Raw genomic sequence first — 18038 nt, 5'->3', positions numbered from 1 at the left:
CACAGTCACGTGATTTCAGCATTTTAGCTGTTTGATAGGAGATCCGAATCACTTATTCGAAACAAAAGATTCATAAAGCTCAGAAGCAGTGTTTTGAAATCGACCATCACGAGATATTATTGAAAAGTCGTTATTTTGTTTTTTTGTTTTTTCAAAAAGTATTCTCGTCACTTTATAATATTAGGGTAGAACCACTGTAGTCACATGAACTGTTTTAAATATGTTTTTAGTACCTTTATGGACCTTGAGAGGTCTCAGTAAAGTGAGAAAATGCAAAAAAACAGGCTGTGGAAATGGTTAGTCAGATTATGTTATATAAACTTTTATATTGTTGAAATGACTTTGTCAGATGGTGGACAGTAAAATGGCATTTTGAATTTGAAGGGGGGGAAATTCCAGCATTTTAGCAATTACACACACATGTATGCTGGATGTTTTTAATGTTTAATTCTAATTCTTCAGAGCTAGCAACAGATGTTGTCTTATGTAGTACATAGAGTTCAATTAACGGGTCAGAAACTACACAGCCTGCTTAATGCTACACATCTGCTGATAAAAGCATGAATCAATATCAGTTTAAAACCAGGTACACTGCTATAGATTAACTAGAGACAATCTCGATTGTAACCCCAATGAACTTGATAAACAAAAACATTTACAAGATATACTATCTTTAGATATTCAAATGAATATGGCCTAGAAACAAACAAGTACTGTATATGTGTGTATTGGAAAACAGTGATTAAAACCAATAGATTGTATTGTTCATATCCTCCGTAAAAAGTCTCACATTTCTTTGAATTTGCAGTTTGACTAAGTGTGTGTATTCCTTTTATGTTTTTGATTTATTCATTTCAAATCAACACACACAATTACTGTTTACTATTAGTTTTTGCCACTCAACAAATTTATTTCTGATTTTATTTATTTATTTGAATACATGAAGTAGGCACTGATTGCAGTTTATTATAGACAATGGAATACTTGTTTGAGGTGTGACCTTCCACACAAAATCAGAACAGTTTTCTCGTCATTTTTGATCAGTGTTACTAAATTATGCTCCTGGAGATCCATCTTTGAATGCACCTGAACCATTTAATCAAGCTCTCAGCCCAAAATTGCTCCCTAAGTGGATCTGATCAATGAGTCTCTGTTCTTTGGATGCGGAAATGTTTGATTGAGGATTAAAATAGCCCAAAATGTTGTATGGTTTTCTATGTGTTGATTCTTGTTTTTAATTCTCCTATAATTTATGATCATTATAAAAAAATAACATAAAATAATAAACAAGAGACACAATATGTATTTATAGCACACAGGATTAATATAAGAGTGTGAACATGCTATTTTTTTCACTACTTTCCTGTGTAGTGCACTAGAGAATAGTGAATAAGTGAACGAAAGACTTTAGCTTCAATTAAGCTTTCTTTTGTGCACAGTATTTAGATCGAATATGGAATTCAAACAATAATTTTCATTTGCTACTTCCCTATGTAGTGCACTCATGTTAAAACTATAGTTTAAAATTAGATTATTGTATAAAAGGCTTGTTTTAGCACACAGCGGCCCCGGGGGGGAAGGGAAAAGCTTCAACTTTTGAGCTGCCACCTCAGGGCAAGTGTGTGAAAGTTAATTATACTCCCACTGTGGGAAGAGGGTTTTACATGACATGACATAACTCCCCCCTCTCTCTCTCTCTCTCTCTCTCTCTTCCTGTCTATCTCTCTGCCTCTGCCTGTCTCACTTTTCCTGCTTTCCTTCAAGCATTGTCAGTCTCTCTCTGACCTTGACAGACTCTTTTATTGCTTTTTTTTTTTTTTTTTTTGCAAAGGTTGCAATTCAGCGCCGTTTCAGCAAGCTCTCATGACAGGTAGAGAAAGCCAGTTCAGTGGCAGCTGAGCAGGGTCTTTTTTCATTATGCTAAGTGACATTTGCTCTCCATTGGTCACCAGCGGAGCATGCGAGGGAAACAGAGCTGTGACAACATTCTGTACATAGCGGTGCACATTTTCTGTCATCATTCCTACTTTGAGTGTGTTTACATGCACCCTCATAATGATATTATAATGGGATTTTGGCAATATTGCGATTGAATTTTAACTCATGTAAACGCAATACTTGGATCAAACTAATACGATTAAGCTCATAATCGTAATAAACATACTTGCATTAAACTATGTAACGGATGCCCATTTTAAGCGCAATAAACAAGTGGTAAAAATTATCGCACTTCTTAACAAATAATCAGAATAATGAAAATTACATTTAAATGTGAGGAAAGAGGTTTGTTTGTGTCATGCAAACATCTTACAGTGATTAAGTCCTGCTCTGATTATTGGAAATAATCATATTATTGGTGCACATGTAAACATAGTCGATTAAGGTGTTTATATGCCTTTTTATTGCCATTAAAATCAGCGTACACCACCTAGTTTAATGTGATTATGCTTACCACGATTATGAGCTTAATCTCATTACTTTAATCAAAGTATTGCATTTACATGAGGTAAAGTTTCACAAATTAACGCAATATTGTCAAAATCCCATTATTATCGCATTATGAGTGCATGCAAACGCACTCATTGTTTCACAGTAAGCTTTTGGGAAGCACTTTAGATTAGAATCTGTACTGTCACTGATGAATAACTGCGCAAGAACAAATGAGTAACGCATTATTAACACTATTAACTAACAACTAACAATTAGTAAGTAATAGCGCTTAGTTGAATGAGGTAATTCACTATTAGCTAATCAATAATTACTATTTTTTCATACCTCTTTGGGGACTACTAAGAACTACTATATTCAGGTTCATAATTAATGAGAATAATGCATAATGTATAATTAATTCTAAAGTGAAGATCATGGTAATACTTAGTAATGAGTCAAATCCTTATGAGTAATCCTTACGAGAAATGACTCGTGTATTATCAAAACCCAGGCAATTACTAATTATTTGGATCAGTATTTAAAGTGAAAAGCATGATAACTCCCTAGTAATGACTGAAGTCATTGTAAGCTTTTGAGGTTTTCTAAAGTGTTACCAGCTTTTGGAACTGTAGAGATTACTGACTAACATAAACAAACATAAAATTCACTCAGTTTGGTTTGATTTTACTTTTTTTTTTTTTTTGGTTTTCAAGTATGAGTATCTTGATATTTCCATTTGAATATTATTAAATACTGTATACACTATACCTTTCAAAAGTTTGGGGTTAATAAGATTTAAATGTTTTTGAAAGAAGTCTCTTCTGCTTGTAACCTACTGTGTGCTGTAAGGAAACACTTGACACAGGTTACCTTGAACAAATCTATTTAGAGGGAAATGCATAAAAGAATGCAGAACGGCGCAGCATATATCAGCCTATATCCAACTCTGTGTGAAAAGCAGGGCTCCTGGGGGAAACCCCAAACATGGGTCTTAAAGGAACATACCCCCAGACCATTACATGCTGACCAAGGCTGCATTTATTTGATCATAAATACACAAAACAGTAATATTGTAAAATATTATGACTATTTGTATATATGTGATTTATTTTTTGATGACAAAGCTGAATTTTCTGCATCATTACTTTAGTCTTTTTGAGTGGTACGGTCCCACGTCACAAAACTGACAGATTCAAACTGTGTATTCGCGCTTTGGCTGCGAGACGGACGCGCTCAGTGTCACAACTATGCAGTGTTTTCAGCCACATGTTTTTTTTTTAAGGTTTCAGACATTTAAATACACATATGCACCAGTAAGACAATACATTTAGAGTTTATAAAATACACACTGATGTCAGACATCAGTGGATGCAGCAATAACAACATCCATTCAAATATAATTTGCCGACATTTATTCATATCAGACACACATAATGGGCCTAAGTAATTATAAAGTTTACTCTATTATTCTTCCAGTTCACCAGCCACTTTTCGGGAGAAACTGATGAATTCACGTGCTGTTTTTACTGTCACTTTAGGTCAGTTTGATTCATGTTTAATATAATTTGCATGCTAATAAAAACACTACCTTTTTTACAGTGCTGCGCGTCAGAAAAGATGCCATGCCACGTTCAAAAGCAGTACAAGAGAATTTTCACTCCTCTTTGCTCTTCATGATACTCTTCCTCCTAATTGTACAGCAACTGTTAAACAAATATTTTGGCACACTTTAAAGAATGTCACAATACTGAATTGTTTTGCAGTGACGTTCACTATACTCATCATGACAAAAATGGCTCTGCCGGCCGAGAAAGCACTGACAACCGTCTATTTGTCTCGTCACACCATTAGATCTGCTTCAGGCAATTGTGTGGTTGATCAGACAGGCTGGATGTGGAGGTTTACAGGAGGCAGATGACTCACCATGTAACAGTTCCACTGTGCCTTGTTGGCTTGTGTGATCTATGGAGCTGCCATTCACCTTCAGATGCTCAATCAATATTGCCATGAGCAAAAGGCAAAGACGAGAGGAAGTTAGTGAGAGAGTAATGGAAAGAGTGTTCACTTTTTTTTTTCTTTTCTTTTTTTTTTAGCTTGTGAGTTTGAGTCACTATTTGAAGGCTCTCCCTGTGCTCTTCAGCTATTTTTACCAAACATGTTAAAGTTTTGAGTTGTATCAGAAGTTCCATAAGGAGCTTCCTAATTACCATTCATTCTTGGTTTATTTACTAGTCTATTTTAGTATTAAAGTCTTTCCCAGGAGACGAAAGAGTTACAGAATGAACTCCAAAAAATGTGCTAGCAGGAAAACTCTATTATCTGGTGGTGATATCCTGGTGTGAAGGTAACAAAAGATGTAATTTATAAACTGCGAACATCAGGGATAAGTGAAATTGTTGTTAATTTGACCAGGGACACAATCAAGCTGAATCAGCTCCATGTCTGTGAGCGATAGAGCACTTTTTGTATCAGACACTTTAGAAGTATAGGCTATAATTTGATCATAGAAGCTATAGTGACTCTGCACATGTGGTCAATATCATTCCCGGTCAATGCGAGAAACAAAGATGTCTGACTGGTTTAGGATGATGTTTGACAGATGTTGACTAAATAGTTTGCGGCTGACCAGAGAATTCCCTCAATGCAAAGTGTGTCTCAGGCCTGCATGATTTAAGAGAAAATAGCCATGTCCTTTAATTTCCATTGCCCTCTACTGTCACAGCTCCATGATGGACAGTAAGCTCTTGCTGATATCACTCTCATAATTGCATCTTGTTATGATGGGAGCTGATGCCGGGCCCATATAGGGCAATCAGGGCTCTAATCATCTTGTAGCATCACCTCAACTTGAATCTTTGCTCTACATACCCGCACAAATTGCCAAAGTTGCAACAGTTGCAGCAGTTCCCATGGAAACTAAACTAAAATATGAGACTATGTGGTTTTTTTTTTTTTTTTTTTTTTTTTTTTTTTTTCAAAATGGTGGATGACTCTCATAATAGCTAAAACCTTTGTGCGCTCTCAGATATAGTTCAAAAGAAAGGAATATTTAGATGCATCGTTAAAGTATTCCAAGGGAAGCTACAGGGTCTGAATGTTCAAATATATGTCTGTGCACTGCAAAAAACATTTTCTAAATCAGTATTTGTGTCCTGTTATTCAGTACAAATATGTATACATCCTTGAGAAGCAAAAGTTTGTTAAACACTAACATTTGAATGTTTGGGCCAGCAAGTCTTTTTTATGCGCACATGATCCCTCAGATCCCATTCTATTATGCTGATTTGATGTGAAAAAATATGTTTTTGCTGCTTAATGTTTTTGTGAAAAGTCATAATATAAAATTCAAAATGACAGAATTTATTTGAAATAGAGGTCCAACTTTATATTAAGTGGCCTTAACTACTATGTACTTACATTTCAATTAATAATTTGATACAATGCACTTATTGTGTACATACATGTTTTTACATTGTACTTATATTTTAAAAACACCTGCATGTAATTACATCTATAATTAATTTATGTAATTACATTCATAATTACACTGTTGACCCATCCCTTACACCTTTACCCACCCTTAAACCTACCCATCGCAATTCAGTATGAACCCAATAAGTACATTGTACTTATTTTTTGATGCAACACAGTAGTTAAGGACACTTAATATAAAGTGGGACTGAAATAGAAAACTTTGATTACATTAGTATTAAAGGGTTAGTTTACCCCAAAATTAAAATTATGTCATTAACACTAGAACTACCAAGGCAGTCATTTTGACCGTTTTAAAGATTTGCAATGTAATAACTTTGTTGAAATAAAACCCATATAACTACAGTTCCATGACTTTTCTTAAATTAATGTAAATTTTATTTTAACACTGTTATTTTATTAAAATTACAAAACACAAAAGAGTTCTGAGTATTTCTACCTTGAATGGCCATAGCGGTCAATTTGACCGCACATATTACAGGCGTTGTATCTCCTCAGCGCTTTTTCACACCGTTAAAGATGTGCGTAGCTGTTGCCTAGCAACCTTTCTCTGGCAGTTTTGTATGCTTTTGCTAAGCTAAAACTTAGCTTTACCGTCAAAATGGCAACAAGAAAGAAAATGACTGTCACTGAGGTTTTATCCTTGCTTGAGAACATTGATGATGCAGAGTCTGATGGAGGATTATATTATATTGATTATACTGTTATATTATCTGTCCTAATATAACAGAGCTATTTATTCATACTAGATTGCATTAGAGGCTGCATAAAATTGTTTCCGATTCGTGTGGTCCAAACATTTCCGATAATGCTAAAGCATTGTAAACTCCAAAAGTCAAAATGTATTGAATAAAGACAGATGTAATCATTTCCAAAATTCACAATATGTTTTTATCTAACGAAATATTCTGCTTCATTTTATATTTGTTGACATTTTGACTTTCAAAAACAACATTTTAACTGCGGTGAAAAACTTTGATCTCCAGCTTGCCGGATGCAAATTGCGGAAAGCAAATTGCAGCATGCACTTTTGTGGGAGGTCTAGTAGCTCTTACACAATAATATCACGAACATATTATATTATGTATGCTTAAATTACCCCACATTTTTCATAAAACATGACCATAGAAGCTTTGAAGTAAATATAACATGACAAAAATGACATTCACTGCTGTCTGGTATGAACAGTCAAAATGACCGCTATTGGCAGTTCTAGTAGTTATAGAATTCCGGTAGTGCTAGTGTTAATTACTAACCTTCATGTTGTTCCAAACCCATAAGACCTTCATTCATCTTCAGAACACAAATTAAGATATTTTTAAAGTCTGAGGGTATCTGATCCACACATTCATTGCACATTGTAACGTCCAGGGCTGGATTTATGTATACCTTCTGTAAGTCATTTGTTTATAAGGTTGGTCTGGACCACTCTTAGCTATTCCTTATCACTATTGACTGTCTATATGAATATAATTCTGAAGTTGAAATACACTCAGTGTTCAATGAGGCAAAGATGTTAAATTCAAATGTGCTTTGGCGCTGAGCCAGAGACAGACTTGTCATATATAACAACTATTCAGTGTTTTCAACCACATCAGGTTTATTTTAGGTTTCAGACATTTAAATAGACATTCGAATGAAGTACTAGGCTATATAAAACATTTATATTAAGTACTAGGCTATATCATTTACATTTATATAAATATATATTATTTATATATTTATTTTAAATTCCTACACTGATGTCTACGAAAGCTGCAATAATAACCCTTTCAATTATATAATTTGACGATGTGTTTTATTCATATCAGATACACATTGTGTATGAAACAATAAAGTTCACTCTATTCTTCTCCCAGTTCACCGGCTACATACGTCTATGTATTTCGGGGAAAATTTCATAAATCCGACAGCTCTGAATTGCGGTGCCAACTCATTGCGTGACAAAACACATTCACTTCCACATATTTTACAAAATTCATGATAGTTTGTGAATATTTTGAATAAAAAAGGAAAAATGATATAAATGCAATATACACATCTGTCTGCTTCATGACACATCTCCAAAGAATTAATACGTTCCTAAATAACGGTCGCCTTAAACTCACGCTGGGGGCTCAGCTAGAACATAGAGCCCCCAGAATATAGACACATTACAATATAGATTTAGTTTGCAATTTGGATTATTTTTATAAGATCCCATGAGTCCTGATAAATGCAATTTCTACTTCTGAAGTGATTCTTCTAAAAAGACCCCCGCTTTCTCACATAACACAGTGAAGCAGCCCTGCATTGAGTGAATGATTGATTCTCGAGCCATAGGTATCAACCAATTCAGCATCAGCAATTTGAACATTATTGGCCGGGTCCTGTGTCAGCATCATATGCATGTGTCGTGCCGCTCTCTTCGGCCAATACTGAGTTGGCTTAAGACATAACAAACTGTTATTAATGTGTGGTTTTCATGTTATTGAGAAAGTCAATCTGGTTTAAGTATCTGTTAGCCTTGAACTGGAGAGATCCTAGAAGCATAATGCAATACAAACCCCATTTCCAACCTACTGTGGTGTGAGACGCTTGGATTGTTTCTGCAGGAGTGTAATATAAGTGTCTTTGGATAAAATGCTCATGGCTCTTCTGTATTTCAACATTTCTGTCAGCAGAGTTCTGGAGTGCTCAGTGAAAATAGCTGTGCCCCAGATTCTCATGTTGTTGGATTTCAAACTATTTTATGGGATTTTGAAAACTTTCACCAGATCTAACAAAAGCTGTTCAAAGCACAATATAAGCCTTGTAGAGGAAATGTACCACAGTGAAATGGGAAACCACTGAAATGGAAATGGGAAATGAAACCTAAAATCACTTTTTCATTCATACATACCTGCACCCATGACTGATTTTTTACCAAAGATGTTTTATGTTTCAGAAGATGTTTGTAAACCAAAACTGAGCGAAAGATGTTTGATGTTTTTCAATGTTATGTTAAACTTCATGTCGCTGCACAGTATGGGAGGTTGAAGGGGGTTTGTAAATCAGTTTTATGTGAGACTAGATTTTACCACAAAGTTAAGGTTAAACAGATATCCATGCTAAGGTCAAACCTACGTGCACTATGAGATCAGATATTGATTGACGCCCTATTGATACTCTTAGTGTTTTGGATCATATTGCATAACTTGAATTATGTAATGAATTACATACCATGCATGAAGAAGGACAGAAGACGCAGATGTTCAGAATAAACATTATATAAACTAGTTACAGTATTTGCCTTTGAAATTTAATATGGTGGGAATCAGTCAATAACCAATGTGATATATGTATTTTTCCCCCCAGATAATGTGTACAGAGAATGTCTTGCTAATGGCACCTGGGCAAAGAAGGGAAACTACTCCCAATGTCAGGAAATCCTCAACGAGGAGGTATGTGGTTGCACTTTATTAAATTAATAAAAATCTATTCATACCATTATTTCACAATGAAACATGATACATTTTTTTTTCTAATAATATTTGTTTAATTTGAATAACATATACAGTGGGGTCAAAAAAGTCTGAGACCACATTCACAATCTTGGTTAGTATAATTCATTTTAACCTGAAAATAAAGATTTATAATGAAGTTTATAATAATAGAGTGGTGGAAGGATTACATTCGTTTTGTAGGCCAACTTTCAACAAAAACTCAATAGGATTTTTCCATTGACTTTTGGATTATATTATTCTGTGACTAACAAAAGTTTATGATTCTTAGACAATTTGTTCATCAAGATAATCTTTACAAATGAACACAACATTTATAAATTTTGAAGCTTAAATATACTCTGCAAAAGTCAAATGCTAAACGTAGGTTATTAACAAACTACACCTCAGTCACATGGCTTCAACATCATCGTCACTAAGCTTCCAAAAACAATTTTTAGTCCTGAAAGTTCGAGTGGTGATAATTTGCAAGAGCACAATTATAAACACAACGAGGCTGAGAAAGCGAACTAGTAAGAAGATGAGTTTATCTGTTCAGTTGATGATGTTTAACATCTGCGACAACCACTGTAGCAACCACATTTTACAAGACAAGTAAAAAGAAAATCAGAGCTTTTGTATTGCTGATGTAAATTATACCATAGTCTGTATGAATACAGACTTCTCATTGGCTGGAAGATGTGCAATAAAAACGTTTAATGCACAGGTAGTTCCAAGTCGGTTTAATCACCATTCTATATCAATGCACTGTTTTCATTGAAACACACACAGAAACATTTAGGAGCACGGTAACTATCAACACTGCCCCACGACTTTTATTAATATAATAGCTTCACTACTGAATTGCTTCATTACATTTCTCAGCAACAAGGGGGTAACATTGCTGGTTTTGAAGTAATTAAACTTGTTTCATTGTAGAGAGATGCTGAACAGATGCAGGTAATTCAAACAGGTAATTCAGTAATTAAAGGGCACCTATTATGCAAAATTCACTTTTACATGGTGTTTGACCATAAATGTGTGTTGGCAGTGTGTAAGCAAAACCACCCTAGAATAAGAGAAATCCACCCAGTGTTTTTTTACAATCTCAATAATTCATAAGCACTGTCTCAGAACGCCCTGTTCTAAGATTGCTCTCACTTTGACGTAGAATTGCGCTAAGCCCCGCCCACGGGGTTTGATTGACAATCTGGTTTTGGCATAGACCCCGCCGTCGGTGATCTGTCAACCATTCTCCATTGTTTCAACGACAGCCGGTAATGTCTCCTAAGAAACATAAGTGTTCTGTTGTGGGATGTAATAATGAACATAGTAGTTTTCACTTACTTCCGACATCAGAGACACTGAAAACGCAGTAGATGGATTTTATTTACGAAGGAAAGGCACCACTCAAAATTCCAAAATACGTTTATGTTTGCGCGAATAATTTTTTGACTGACTGTTTTGAGAACGAGGGTCAATTCAAAGCAGGTCTTGCTTCAAAGTTAATCCTCAAGTGTGGATCGTTGCCTAATGTTCGCGATCCAACGTCACCTCCAGAAGAAGTAAGTGTATTTAATGTTTTTTGAGCAAATGGTCATTTCAGTCGATGTCAGCCAATTCAATAACAAGTGCGTCTAAAGTTGTTGTCGTCATCGTAGAATGTCTGTGTATATAATTTAAACCTTGTTTGTATAGTGTGTATCTAACGTACTTAGCAAACGTTATCACCGTATTTGTGTTTGTAGTTTCAAAAAATTGCGCGAACGTTATTACAGTGTGTGTGTGTTTGTGTGTGTGTGTTGCACATCCATAATTGCAAAGGGGACGCGATTAAAACTCTATAAGTACATAAATGTATCAAATAACCATTCAGAGACGTCCTGCTCCATTCTCAATTATGTTTCTTCTGCCGGAGTCTCTTCATCATCTGGGTCTAATTTCGGTTCAAACATGTACGGCTGAATGCCATTCAAAACAGCGGGTCTCTCACTCTCAGCCATTCTGCTTCTACCGACTGTTTATTGCCATAGGTATGCAAGTTACGCCCTCATCCAAAGGCAGGGCGGGGATATGCAGCTCATTTATATTTAAGGTGGTACACACCAAAACAGCTCTTTTTAAAACAGGCCCCAAAAATGACATTTTCAAATGGTTATAATAAATTAACTGTGGGGTATTTTGTGCTGAAACTTCACAAATACATTCTGGGGACACCCAAGACCAATATTACATCTTGTAGAAAGGGGCATAATAGGTGCCCTTTAATGCTATAATTCATTCATTTAAATAAATGTAATCTTAAGCACTACTTTATCTCTGTGTCTGATTTAAAGCTGACAGAATGCTAGCTCTAAGGAACCGTAACTGACAAAATAACCATAATTTTTACCCTTCCAGTCAAATATTGCACTGTAAACAGCTTTAAATCATCAATGCTGGCTAATGACCATGGTATAATTGAGATAACTCATGGCTATATGTGCAATAAATTATTTGAATGCACTGCAAGTGATTATTTGATTCTTTGCCTCCACATCATTCATTAAAATCATTTAATGTACAGCTAACTAGATGTGGACGTGAAAATGTCTTGAGTTTATGTTCACCACAGACCTTATTTCAAGCATTTAACCAAAAACCCCACTGACTTTATGATGATGAATCTGGCATACATCATCCCTGCATCACTCTAAGGTTTTAATTTTATTATAATATGGTTTTTAGTTTAGATAAAAGTAATAAAATAATAATAATTTAAGAAAGTATAACATTTCTAGATTACTAAGCAAATTTGACACTGACACTGTGAACATCTTTGTACAAAAGGTCAGATGTTCTTTCTTCCATAGCAGAAAATAAAAAGCACATACTGCTCATAATATAATTATAATAAAAATGATTGTATTATATAAGATTTAATAATGAAATAACGCTAAACAGAAGCATTTTCACTTGTGGCCTTAGACATTTAGACTCCATACATACACAGTCCATGTGTTCTTGTTGAGAGTTGTCACTTGAAATCTTTAGCAAGACTGTCATTCGACCTTCATAGACAGACATGGTTTGCTTTTTATTTGCAGCTTATCTTTATGCTGTTTTATGTGTTTCAAATGTTCCAGCTGGATACTGGTTGGCAAAGTTAGTTAGATTCTTGGATATAAATAGCAAATGCACTCATAACTGGCTATTTTGTTATATCATTTTTATTTTTTATTTTTATTTTTTTATTCTGTGCGCATACTGTATGTACTGCATTAAATTGATTCCTTAAAAAAAAAGTCTTTAATGATTTAAAAGTGCATTTGTAAGAATTTACATACATTTTATTAAAAATGAAACATATAATTAAGTAAAAAAAAAACATTATTATACATTGCCATGTGTATATCAGCCATCCTCCTAAATCTTGATTAACTTTATTATTTTGACTTTTAGTATACAGCATCCAAACCAATTGTAGTACTTGAATGTCTTTGCCGGTGAATCTCTCTCTGAAACACAGGCATCGCTGTTAGACAGAGACATTAATGCTGCACCTCTACAAGATTCATTAGCTGTCCTGTGGTGTAACAGAAGTAACATGGGAGGATTAATAATGTATGGACTTTTATCTTCCCTCAAAGGAAGCAATTTAACCAGGCATGCTAAGCCTTTGTTCACACAGGGTTGGCGCAAAAGGAAATCGCTCATCCAATCGTCCCAAGTCGGACAGAGGAGTGGGCTAGCAAGGATAATGCTCAGATTTATATTTAGACAGCAGGGAGGGCTTCCACCACAGCTAGTGGCTTACTGGAGCATGTGATTACCACTAGATGCAGTTTTTTAACTTGAGATTTTTAGCCTCACTACTGAGAGCACTGTTGGAATTCATATGTATTGTATTTTAAACTAGAAAAGAGCCCCTTAATCATGTCATGCTGTTAACATGTGATCCGCCTAAGGCATTGTTTAGTACCATAGTTAGTAGCTTTATCCAGGCAAGTTGGGTATTGTGGTGGTCAAGCAGGAGATGCAGAGTAGGTTCAATTCTGTCTGGTCTTACCAGTAATTTTTATTTTATTTATTTTTTTTTAAATAATATATGTATATATTATATTTTATAAAAATATAAATGTACATATAATATATTTTCTAACAAAATAGAAGAGACTGAGGCCATTTGTCACACATAGTCAAGCAATTTACACCGATCAGGCATAACAGTATGACCACTGACAGGTGAAGTGAATAACACTGATTCTCTCTTCATCTGTTAGTGGGTGGGATAAGTGAACATTTTCTCCTCAAAGTTGATGTGTTAGAAGCAAGAAAAATGGGTAAGCGACCAAATGGGTAAAGGCCAAATTGTGATGGCTAGACGACTAGGTCAGAGCATCTCCAAAACTGCAGCTCTTGTGGGGTGTTCCCAGACTGCAGTTGACAGTGGTCCAAGGTAGGAACAGTGGTGAACCGGCAACAGGGTCATGGGCGACCAAGGTTCATTGATGCACGTGGGGAGCGAAGGCTGGCCCGTGTGGTCTGATCCATCGGACGAGCTACTGTAGCTCCAATTGCTCAAAAAGTTAATGCTGGTTCTGACAGAAAGGTGTCAGAATACACAGTGTATCACAGTTTGTTGTGTATGGGGCTGCATAGCTGCAGAACAGTCAGGGTGCTCATACTGACCCCTGTTCACCGCCGAAAGAGCCAACAGTGGACACGTGAGCATCAGAACTGGACCAAGGAGCAATGGAAGAAGGTGGTCTGGTCTGATGAATCACGTTTTCTTTTACATCACATGGATGGCTCCAGGATATACTACGGGATGAAGGCCAGCCGGTGAAGGCAGTGTGATGCTTTGGGCAATGTTCTGCTGGGAAACCTTGGGTCCTGCCATCCATGTGGAGGTTACTTTGACACGTACCTCCTACCTAAGCAATGTTGTAGACCATGTACACCCTTTCATGTAAACTGTATTCCCTGGTGTCTGTGACCTCTTTCAGCAGGATAATGTGCTCTGCCACAAAGCAAAAATGTTTCAGGAATGGTTTGAGGAGCACAACAAAAAGTTTGAGGTGTTGACTTGGCCTCAAAATTCACCAGATCTCAATCCAATCGAGCATCTGTGGGATGTGCTGAACAAACAAGTCCGATCCACGGAGGTCTCACCTCAAAACTTGCAGGACTTAAAGGATCTGCTGCTAACATCTTGGGGCCAGATACCACAGCACACCTTCAGGGGTCTAGTGGAGTCCATGCCTCTATGGGTCAGGGCTGTTTTGCCAGCAAAAGGGGGACCAACACAATATTAGGAAGGTGGTCATAATGTTATGCTTGATCGTTGTATATCTCAAATTTTTATTGTCACATGTGATTTAAATGTTATTTAACCAGGCATGCTAAGCCTATTGTCCACATAGGGCTGGCAAAAAGAGAAATCACTCATCCAATCATCCCAATTTGCAATTTAATTTCATTGGCCAAAGTAGTGCTTTGATATTTTTGAATGCTACCATTTGCATTTTTGCTTTCACAATTTCCCTTATGTCCTTAATTAAAATATATAAAACTTGGCATGGTTTCATTATGACAACTTTCTTAATGGTGATGAATGTTCTAGAAAAAAGATCAAATCAAATGTGCCATTTCGATGTTTAATTTTAAGCCCCATTAAATAATGTAACAATTATTACATGTAACAATGCTCAAGTTCAGGGAAGGAGGAGGAGGGAACCAACAAATGATGAACATAACTTTAATTGACAAAATAAACATAAACAACAAAACAAGTAAGCGACAGCCCCTCATGGACGATTCAAGGAACACCAAAATAAAGCTTGTTCAAACATATCAAATCAAACATATGTCCACAAAACAGGCTCATTGCAAAAAACGTTCCTGTGTCAACATTTTTGCAAAACAAAATACATACCAATATGTACATATCACTGCAGTTTCTAACAGAAATTAACACTAGTAATTATTGACAGATTTTTCATTTTTGGGTGAACTAACCCTTTAAGTCATAACTTTTTGCACATTGACTGAAAGAGGAAAAGAGTGCAAAAAATGTCAGAATCAAGTAAAGCAGGGTTACCAGGGCTTTGGTATCTTAGCTTAAAAGCACAACAGTGGTACTCAGAGGTACGGCAGTCTTTAAGCCTTTCTGCACTAAGACAGAGTCCCCAGTGGCCCTCCTGGCTTTTGGTAAGTCCTTGCTGAAGAATATTTTAAATCAGAAGAGCTAAATAAATGCTTATACTTCAACTGTCATTTGGGTTATTGCTCCCCCTGCTCTTCTATAATTGTGTCTGACTATTTTGGTCTGTGAAGAGTACGTCAAGACAGGGATGTGCTCAGACATTTTGAGGGGCAGTGTCCAAGTAAAAGGGCAAATGGGCAAGTTTTGAGTCATTTTTAATAATTTTGGTGGCATTTTGGCCCCATGCTTCTGTTAATTTCTGATCCTCGTTTTAATTATCTTTTTGTTTAGGAATACACTACTAGATTAAAAGACTACTGAAACATAATATGGCCTACCGTTTTTCAAGATTTCTCCATTCAATAAATTTTATGCATGTTTCTGCGTGTTTATAATTCATTTGTGTCACAATGTGTTGTTTGCTGAGTTCCGTTCAGTGTGAGCCATGCAGCAAAAAATCACCCTCGCCAGAGTGAGGACAAGTCGAGTTAACAAGACTTAAAAACCTTGTGTCGATCTGTCATTCACAGCCCAAAACTAAAATGAATGCTAATAGATTAATCAATATTTTTTTGCTTGCTAGCACACAAATACCGCAGACTTTTATTTAACCGTGAAATGCAGAAATCATGATCGCATTAATATATTAATAATGAAGCACTGTTCTCCTCTTGTCCACTTGTAAATAGACAAGTTCAATAATCAAGGAGTAAAACTACCAACAAAAATAAACTTGGTCAAGGAGTTTCTGAAGATTGTGTCGGTGTAAAATGAATGTCGACACAATGGACGAGTGAAGGGGTGCGAGCAAGAAATGGAACAGATTGAAATCCACCCTGCTCATATACAGTACTCTGGCTGCTGGAGGAGCATTTCAGCCCATGAGGCCAAAGGGCCTCCCCTGTTCATGCCCCTGCTTTGAAGACACATGCTGTTGCCTGGTCACCCTCAGCAAACTGTTGTTGTAAAGTCTTTGGCATCACTCGGCAACCAGTTGAGAACCATGTTTTAGCAGGATGAAAAAACGATTCAATACAGAATGAACACTGATGATGATGCCATTCAAATTCAAATTAAATTATAAACAGAAACAGAAGGCAGTGAAGCTCATAGAGAGAGACGTCTGCCCTCAGCCAAGCAGCAGAGTTTATCAAGCCAGATTTGTTCACAAAATCAACATATGATTTGGAAAGCAAATTTCCCAGACTGCATCTCCTTGACAATTAACAAAAATCTCTTTACCATGAGAAAATGTATTAAGTCAGTTGTTCAACATTAGCTGCACCATAAAGCCAAGTACATTACTATGCATCATGGGTCAAAGTGTGACATTAAAATTACCTTGTGAAATACAGCGAAAATGTGTAACAGGAGTGTCAAATTATGCTATTAGCCTAAAACTAAGTGTAAGCTCAGAGGGGACCGTGCCTTTGCTGTGTCTGCCCCTAAACTATGGAATGATCTGCCTTTGCATGTTAAGCAGGCCTCTTCTTTATCTGTTTTTAAAACCCTTCTTAAAACCCATCTTTTCTCTTTGGCTTTTGACACCTAGTAAGATGTCAACTTTATTAACTTGATTTAAATTTGTTACTTTGAATGCTTTTATTGTGTGGTACATATGTTTATTTTTTCTTTACAGCACTTTGGTCAACTTGGGTTGTTGTAAAGTGCTTAACAAATAAAGTTGGTATGGAATGGTGATACAAACAATTATTAAAAACTTCTAAAGCTACTTTTTGAAATTTCTATACCGTGAGTTACTTTTCTGCCAAAATAATGCATACTTTGCAGGCTTTTTTCAGCAAATATTGATATATGTGATTAATTGCAATTAATGTAGTTAGCATATTATATAATATCAATTGACACCTTAAAGGGTTAGTTCACCCAAAAATGAAAATTCTGTCATTAATTACTCACCCTCATGTCGTTCTACACCCGTAAGACCTTCGTTCATCTTCTGAACACAAATTAAGATATTTTTGATGAAATCTGATGGCTCAGTGAGACAATTAACTGCTCAAATGCCCAGAAAGGTACTAAAGTTATATTTAAAACAGTTCATGTGACTACAGTGGTTCAACCTTAATGTTATGAAGTGACGAGAATACTTTTTGTGCACCAAAAAACAAAATAACGACTTTATTCAACAATATCTAGTGATGGGCGATTTCAAAACACTGCTTCATGATGCTTCGAAGCTTTACTAATCTTTTGTTTCAAATCATTGGTTCGGAGCATATATCAAACTGCCAAAGTCATGTGAACCATTGAAATTTCGAAACACTTATGACATAACAAAGCCTCGTTTACTGAAATCACGTGACTTTGGCAGTTTGGGATCGTTTGATACACGCTCCGAACCACTGATTCGAAACAAAAGATTCATAAAGCTTCGAAGCATCATGAAGCAGTGTTTTGAAATCGCCCATCACTAGATATTGTTGAATAAAGTCGTAATTGTTTTT

At 35.9% G+C, this 18038-nt stretch overlaps 1 protein-coding gene across 1 annotated transcript in view; it reads left to right on the top strand.

The window, feature by feature from the left end:
* Positions 1-18038, top strand: part of crhr1 (corticotropin releasing hormone receptor 1) — a 147418-nt gene that overhangs the window by 70601 nt on the left and 58779 nt on the right. Inside the window, exon 6 of the mRNA XM_067372990.1 lies at positions 9259-9344. Coding sequence (XP_067229091.1) covers positions 9259-9344 — 86 coding nt within the window. The remainder of the gene's footprint in view (positions 1-9258; positions 9345-18038) is intronic.

The sequence above is a fragment of the Chanodichthys erythropterus genome, chromosome 3, assembly GCF_024489055.1.
Source record: "Chanodichthys erythropterus isolate Z2021 chromosome 3, ASM2448905v1, whole genome shotgun sequence".
Taxonomy (NCBI): Eukaryota; Metazoa; Chordata; class Actinopteri; order Cypriniformes; family Xenocyprididae; genus Chanodichthys; species Chanodichthys erythropterus.
This window is presented reverse-complemented; position numbering and strand designations above follow the sequence as displayed.